This window comes from Rhineura floridana, chromosome 1 (genome assembly GCF_030035675.1).
Source record: "Rhineura floridana isolate rRhiFlo1 chromosome 1, rRhiFlo1.hap2, whole genome shotgun sequence".
Lineage (NCBI taxonomy): Eukaryota > Metazoa > Chordata > Lepidosauria > Squamata > Rhineuridae > Rhineura > Rhineura floridana.
Genome location: NC_084480.1, coordinates 54,276,779 through 54,284,742, shown reverse-complemented (window position 1 = coordinate 54,284,742; position 7,964 = coordinate 54,276,779). Strand labels below are relative to the sequence as shown.

The 7,964-nt window shown below is 45.4% G+C and overlaps 1 protein-coding gene across 1 annotated transcript; it reads right to left on the bottom strand.

The window, feature by feature from the left end:
• Positions 1–2,253: 2,253 nt before the first annotated feature.
• On the bottom strand, positions 2,254–7,145 carry LOC133379952 (uncharacterized). The gene is made up of 2 exons (XM_061616644.1): positions 6,668–7,145; positions 2,254–3,198 (listed from the first exon to the last, which is right to left on the bottom strand). The coding sequence occupies exons 1-2, from the start codon at positions 7,089–7,091 to the stop codon at positions 2,606–2,608; spliced, it is 1,017 nt and encodes a 338-aa protein (XP_061472628.1). The 5' UTR covers positions 7,092–7,145; the 3' UTR covers positions 2,254–2,605.
• Positions 7,146–7,964: the final 819 nt, after the last annotated feature.

Genomic DNA, 7,964 nt, shown 5'->3' with positions numbered 1-7,964 from the left:
TAGTTCAGATAGACATTTGCAAGCAAATGTGCTTTCTCTTGAATCAGAGATCTGTAACAGCATGATGACTGGTAGTTACATTAAGAGCATTTTTGCACCTCAAATGTGTATCAGCTTTACACCAGTGCAACTGTCATGGCTTCCCCAAAATAATTCTGGGAATTATAGTTTGCGAGGATGCAAGGAATAGTCTGATCCCTTTCCTGCTCTCATGGAAACGTGGACAATGAAATAAGAATGAAATCATAGCTTGGAAAAGTTACTTTTTTGAACTACAACTCCCGTCAGCCCAATCCAGTGGCCATGCTGGCTGGGGCTGATGGGAGTTGTAGTTTTAAAAAGTAACTTTTCCAAGCTTTGCATGAAACAATGCTCTATTGCTTAGTCCTTATTGTGGAATACAACTATTCTTACTGGGTTGTATTCAGGAAAAGTGAACATGTATAGTCCCTTAATATTTCAAAGTACTCTGATCAGCGTAGCACTCACCAAAAAAGTTACTGCAGCCACCACCACACCTCCAGGCCCCAGGCATGTGGCAGGGCTCAGCTCTCCAAGCAGTTTGTCCACACCCTTAGGTTGCACAAGCTGAAATGTATTCATCACATCATGATTAGCCAGTAATCTAGCCCCATCCATCTCAGACTCTGTCATAATTATGGCATCCAAGTTAGCATGGATGTAAGTGTCCTTGTCTGCAAAATGTATAGTAAACTCATCACAACAGATCTTCAAGGGTTAATTTTGTATTGCTGACCCCACCCCAAGGAGAGCTTTCACTACCTGGAACAGCTTTCCTATATGACATTGAGCAAACACAATGGTGGTAGACAAATAAGATTTCTTCACCACCATCACCTCCAAAGAGTAAGATCACAAATGGGCCCCCACCTGTGTTTAGCTATTTTCTTCCATTTCCACTTGAATCATAAACTGTTATTTTATTCTTTTCTGAACCCGAAGTGGCTGACACAGCTTGTCAGGGAACCCCAGGTCCCTCAGCCTCACTTCATGTATACACAGGCTTCCTTAACTCTTCATTGCCACCAATTCACACAGAATTATTTTAACACCCTCACAGTAGCATGTATAGAAAGTGTTAGGCATGGAATGGACAACAACAGTGAGAGACAAGATGTATTGGCATATTATCCAGAAGATGGGGTCTGTATTTTGGGGAGGTTTAGGCTGGTGCACTACACCTGCTCCTTTCATGCCCAGGAATCCTTTTTAGGCCGTGTGGTGCTATATAAATGGATTACACATATGGATTAAATAACATATACAGTGTTCCCTATAGCATACCTAGTTTGGTGTATTCATGGGCTTGAATCCATGCCTATTAAAAGCTGAAAACCAGTTGCCGGAAGCCTCAGGAGGGGAGAGTGTTCTTGCACTCGGGTCCTGCTTGCTGGCTTCCCCCAGGCACCTGGTTGGCCACTATGAGAAAAGGATGCTGGACAAGATGGGCCACTGGCCTGATCCAGCAGGCTCTTCTTATGTTCTTAATTATATGAGGCTTATGCTATTAACTAGAGCTGGTAAATAAAATGCCTCCCTTAAGGAGCTAAATTAGCTTTCTTGCATCTCTTCAGTGTTACACTGTGAGCTTCATGCTAAGCACTCAGTGTAAGAAACTGCACAGGTGTCTTATCAGCCATGTTGTGGCTACTACAAGATTATGAATGGTGGAAAAAGAATAAGTAAACAACTAGGGAGTATCTCCCTTTGATGTAGAACAGCCATCCCTTAGCCATATAAGGCACAAGACTAGGGATGAGTAATAAAGACCAATACTATAAAGGCTCAAGGAGAGTCTGAGACACCTCAGGAGGGTGTCCACACTGACCCACAGAGGCCAGCACCACTGTTATGGATGTCGTATCAGCAACAAAGGGCTGTAACTATGCTGATTCTGTTATTTTTTGTAGAATATCCTCTGACTAGTACATCTCAGGCAGTGTGTGGGAAGATTGACTGGCTGACTCTTTCTCAAGAGATAAGCTGATTATATTCCCATCCCATGACCGCTGCAACTGCTGTTTAGGATTGGGAGAATCACTAGTCAGCTACAGATCTTAGCTACTATCCCTGCTGCCAAGTGCTGTTTAAGCTCTGTGAAAAACATAAACATTGCCCCCACACCAAGGAAGACTCGTGACACAAGACTGGAATAATGTTATATTTATTAAATATAACATACTAGATCAAATGGAATACAGCCAATTATCAAATTAAAATACTTCGGGCAGGTGAGGCTAAGCCTAACTATGAGGGATTATACCCTCACCTTCTAAAGGCAACGACTCTCCTCAGTCTGTAACTCCAGAGTCAAGGACATGGGTGCATTCCTCCCTCCTTGCTCTTAGAGCCAGTTATGTGGTTCCAACCTCCACACCATGGCCCCGCCGTACAAGCGTTCACCATGATGCGCAAGCCAGTTCCACAAGGACACTACCCAGATCCCCACCGGACATGAAGCCCTGATGGTTCCCTAGGCAGTGCCCCTTTTCGAGAATGCTTTAAACACCTCAGTTTAACCCCTGAATACCTCACCTGCCCGAATTCTATGCCACAAGAGTGGATCAGCTAAAGCTTGGTCCACTCAACCCAAAGAATCTAACAAACCCCTTAATCCCAGCATCAAATCCTCTAAAAACAAATCACACCCTTGTTCTGAAAGATGAACCCCATCATCCTGAAACAATTGTGGGACATGGAACCTAATCCTATCATGAGGAATGTATGCCCCTCCAAGAGATAAGACCAAAGCCCTGACTTTCCTGTTCACCCATTTCCTGGATCTGTCGATCCTATTAGGATGAAAAGCACCCCTCCACACCCTCCTAACTAACATATCAGACCAAACCAATAGGAGATTGGGAAATGAACGAATAAGCCACGTGAGATCTCGAGTGACCTTGATAAGCAGGTCCATCCCTGGACGCTGCACCAAGTCATTTTCCCCCAAATGAATCAACAATACATGAGGCCGATCCGCCGAAGACATAATCCGGCAAACTGATGGCAACAGCACATCCCATAACATGCCCCTCCGGGCTTCCCATTGAACCGTAGCTACGGCCGAAAGCTGCAGCTGTGTTCCAGGTATCGACGAAGAGGCACGCCGGTGCGCCCAAAACAAGATAGAGTGGCCACACAGTACGATCCTCACGGGGACTGAGAGGCTCAACAAACCTAATGGAAACAAAAAACACAGTGCATTACAATTAAAACCTGACATAAGACTTGAATGCATCGGAACGCCACCTGCCAATCGCCTGGATATCGCTAACGCTGAAGCCCCCGAGGGCCGCGGCCGTAGCCGCACCAATCTGAAATGAATGTAGCCCATAGACTCCAGCATCGCGACCACTGGCCAACAAGGCCCGCCGAACAACGGCCCAAAATTGAAATTGAGTCAGGGCTGTACCATCCGCATGTATGAACAGATAACGCTGGCCCGCTGGCCGAATAGACAAGAATTGCCGCATTGCAGACACAGGGCATAATTCAGGGACCTGGCAAGTGCGCAAAGACACAATACTGCCACGGCCCTTTTGATCCATCTTAGAGACTCGTAGGGAAAACCTCACAATATCAGCACCTAGCGTGCAATCGCAAAAGCATAAGGCCCTATAGGCAACATCGCGCTTAGAGGGGACCAATACTTCACTAGGGCGAAAAGCACCATAGAACATCGTCAGAGTTACTGCAGCGAAAAGGTGCGACTCATACTGAGATGAGCATAAACAACGAAACATTGCCAGGATCTGAAGAAGGACATCGGGCGTGATTAGCCTCCTCCGGTCAGCGGGCCTGGGAGCGGAACGTGACCAACCCTCAAGGACCTTTCTGACCCTAAAATTTACAGAATGATCCGGCAGTCCCCGCGCCTTAGAGATAAAGGCCAGCACTGAAAGGTGCCCAGCGATAGTGGAAACAGAATTGTTGTGCCCTTTTAAATATATCATAAACTGCAATAAGTGCGAAACAGGAATAGGCCACGCCATAGGCAATGCAGAAATGGTGCAAAAATGCTGGAACTTCGCAAAAGAACGCTCATACGCTTTTTGAGTACTGGGAGCAAGGGCGGCTGCAATAGCGGCCCCGACTTCTAATTGCCAAGGTTCCACAGGAACCGTGGGACTGGGACTGGATCCAGTTCCGCTCCAGGTGCAAGCTCCCGAAAGCGCGCCATCTGTAAGCGGGAAAGAGCATCAGCAACGCAATTCTGTAAACCTGGAACATGCCTGGCTACGAATAAAATATTGAAACGCAAGCATTGCAAGACAAAGGCTCGCACCAAGCACATAACGCGAGGCGACTTGGAAATCTGAGCATTGATAACGCTAACTGTGGACAAATTGTCACACCAGAAACGCACTGTATGATTTTGAAATACTAGCGGCCAGATATAAACCGCTACAAGTATTGGAAAAAATTCCAAAAATGTCAAATCAGAAGTGATCCGGGATACCTGCCACGTGGCAGGCCATCTTGCAACGCACCACTGGGATCTAAAAATTACCCCGAAGCCGAGGCCTCCCGCAGCATCTGAATGCACCTGTAATTCAGCTTCCAATAATAATTCCTCCCGCCAGAAAGAGAGGCCGTTAAATTCCATCAAAAACTGAAGCCACATATTTAAATCAGCTCTCATCCCAGCAGTAATTCTGACAAAGTGGCAGTGAGATCGAACACCCTTCATGGCGTCACAAAGACGCCTAAGGAATGCACGACCAGGTGAAATAACTTTTGATGCAAATACTAAATGACCCACAATTTCCTGCAACTGAGCCAATGTAATCTTTTTTAATCCTAGAACCACGCCAAGCCGTTGCCGAAGGGCAATCAACTTTTCTTGTGGCAAACTCGAAGACTGAGCCACAGTATCCAACTGGATCCCTAAAAAAGTTAAAGAAGTAGTAGGACCCTCAGACTTTTCTGGAGCTAAAGGAACCCCGAATTCTTTCGTTAAAGCTGCAAAGGATTGCATCAGATGGAGGCAATGTGAAGACCCAGCTGGCCCAATAAACAAAAAATCGTCCAGATAATGAGCAGAGAAGGATGAAGAGGCTTTCCTCCTCAATGCCCATTCAAGAAATGTGCTGAATGCTTCAAAAGCAGCACATGACATGGAACAACCCATTGGCATAGCCCTATCTACATAAAACTGACCCCGAAATTTAAAACCAAGCAAATCCACATCCTCGGGGTGAACAGGTAGGAGGCGAAAAGTGGATTTTATGTCGCACTTAGCCATTAAAGCGCCCCTACCGGCTTTGCAAACTACTCTCACTGCCTCATCAAAAGACGTATATCTAACTGATGTGTAGGATTGAGAAATCCCATCAATAACAGAGGCGCCTTTTGGGAATGACAAATTATGGATTAAACGATATTCCCAAGGCTGCTTCTTGGGAATAATACCTATAGGAGATATCCTCAAATTTTTTAAGGGTGGAAAAGAGAAAGGGCCAGATATCCGGTCAGCAATTATTTCCTTATTAATTTTTGCTAACACCACCGAAGCCATGTTGCTAAGAGAGGGCTGATTTGATGAGGAAGTAGCTATCCTGGGACCCTCAAATGGAATACGGAAGCCTTCCTTGAAACCATGAAGCAAAAAACTAGCAGCTTGCCTATTGGGGTAAAACTTCAACCACCCTTCCAAAGGAATTAACTTGATCGGGCTACTGGCCTTGCGACGTACTGCCGCTGTTGCCAGACCCTCGTTTGGGCTGTTGCTGTTCCCCTGTACCCTGTCGAGCTGTACGCGCTCGATGGCACGATGAGCTGGGGTGGTTGCCCCCACATGAACCACAGACGTGTCTGAACTTACATGGCCGTCGGAGGCAACGGCCTGTACTGTTAAATGTCCAGCAGACATGCTGGGATTGAACCCACCACCCGCCTTGGCCTGAGCCGAAGGCAGAAGTTTGCGCAAGCGCTAATATATGTCCACTATCAGCTCTGTCTCCTAAAGTGGGCCTGGCAGGAGTCATAGAGCGGAGCCACAGGCCCGTGTACTCAATATCCCAATGAAGGGTGGGGTCCAACGCTGATCTCTGCCTAAAATTTTCATCGTAATACAACCAAGCGGTTCCAGAAAACTCACGGAAGGCCCGATGTACAATGTCCTGATATTTAATCATGGACAAAGCTCTAGATGGGTAAGCCTGAGTCATAACGCCCATATAGATAGTATAGGCGCTCAACCAATTAGGCCACACGCGATCGACCTTCCTTTTCACGGCCGCCTCACGCTCCTTAAGTTCCTGACCTTCCTTGGGCTTCATCTCATTTTCACGAAACAAAAGAGTGAACAGGTCAATATATTCCCCACGCCAAATTTTTTCTTTTGTAGCTAACAGTAAATGGTCACCCAGGGGAAGGGAGTTATCACCATGTGGATAAACTCCCTGTGGGAGAGGCAAATACGCAGGAGATTGCGCAGAAGAAGCCACAGGCGGCTGCCAAGGAGTCATGGCAGCCGTCGGCCAAGGTAATTGGGGTTGCTGCAGAACCAACACACCACCCATAAACACTAACGGGTGAGTAGTATTACTAGAGAACTGAGAAGCCGCCAATGGAGTGTCACGAGGAGGAGCAATAGAATCCTGAACCTGTGTGTGAAGAGCATGTGACTGTGCAATTTGTTCACCTGCATAAGCAGCCGGAGAGGCAACCACTGGGGGTGCGACACACCCCGAAGCTCCCACAGGCAGAGCCGTGGCCGCCGGTGGCGAAAACGGCAGTGGCGCTTGAAGAGGCCCAACAGCAGGTATGACTGGAACCGCAGGAGAAGAGATGGTATCTGGAACCGCAGGCAAAGCAGCTGGCGACCCAGCTGCTAAGGGCTCTTCAATGGGTACTGCAGCTTCAAGAACACCAATCCTGGAAACCAAATCAGCAAGAATACGATTTTTAGGCACTTTAGAAGCCAACCGTGCAGATTTCTTACTTGCTGGAGCGGTACTTGTACCCGCATCAGCGTCCAGTGGCTGCCTGCGTTCCTTTTCCAGCGCCTCAACTCTAGCTACCAACGCACGGATGGTCCCCAAATCCTCCTCATCATCAGAACACATGTCCTGCTGAATTGGTGGGCGCTTTGTAGTCTGCTTCACAACACGCACCCCTTTTTTCTGCTGAGCTTTCTTGGGTGGCATATTTGTAAAGACCAAATAACAACAATTATACAAACCAAATGCAAGTGTGACCTAATTATGAATTTACCAACTCTTTTTTTTTAACAGTGCACATACAGTGCAATATAACTACAATCCACCAATTAACTTAACCTATTATTATTATTACACGTATTAATTATTATTTATTTATTTTTATTTTCAGGTAAGTATTATAAGCTGGAATTAAGGGGGGTGGAGGATTTAAGGGGAAAGGAAGTGGGGTGTGTTTGATAAAGGGTATTTATTAAACTCAATGAAATGAACAAACAACAACTTTCAAATGAGTTTTAACTAACAATATACTTTAAGAATAAATTACCTAAGCTATAATTATGAATTTATGCAATATTATGCTATAAATATAATTAAGTAACTGCACAAGAAATCCAGAGGATCAACACACCACTTTAAATGCCCAGAAAATGAAAAAGGAGGGGGATTAAAGGAAAAATAAGGGAAGGGAAAATAAAAGGGTGGTGGAAGCTATGAATTAAAGGGTATTAATATACCAAAACTGCCTTCAAATTATAACTGAATATAATACAATAGCAAATAAATAAATATATATATATAAGCAATTGAAATATATATTTATCTAAGAACCAAAGATCACTGAAACTAACTAACAAAGCACCCAAACACAAGCAACTTTAACAATTTAAAAACAAACCGGAAGAGAAGGGGGGGGCAGAACAAACGGAATCAAAATTTATATATATAACCAAGGGAATATAACAACCAGGAACGTCACCACCCACAAACACCGTAAGT

Bases quoted from the DNA above. Each gene is read 5' to 3' on its own strand.
- LOC133379952 (XM_061616644.1), bottom strand. From the start codon at position 7,091: ATGTGTTCTGATGATGAGGAGGATTTGGGGACCATCCGTGCGTTGGTA. The intron at 3,199-6,667 runs GTGAACAAATTG...TGTTTCCATTAG, and splicing joins CTCTCCGGCTGCTTATGCAG to GTTTGTTGAGCCTCTCAGTC.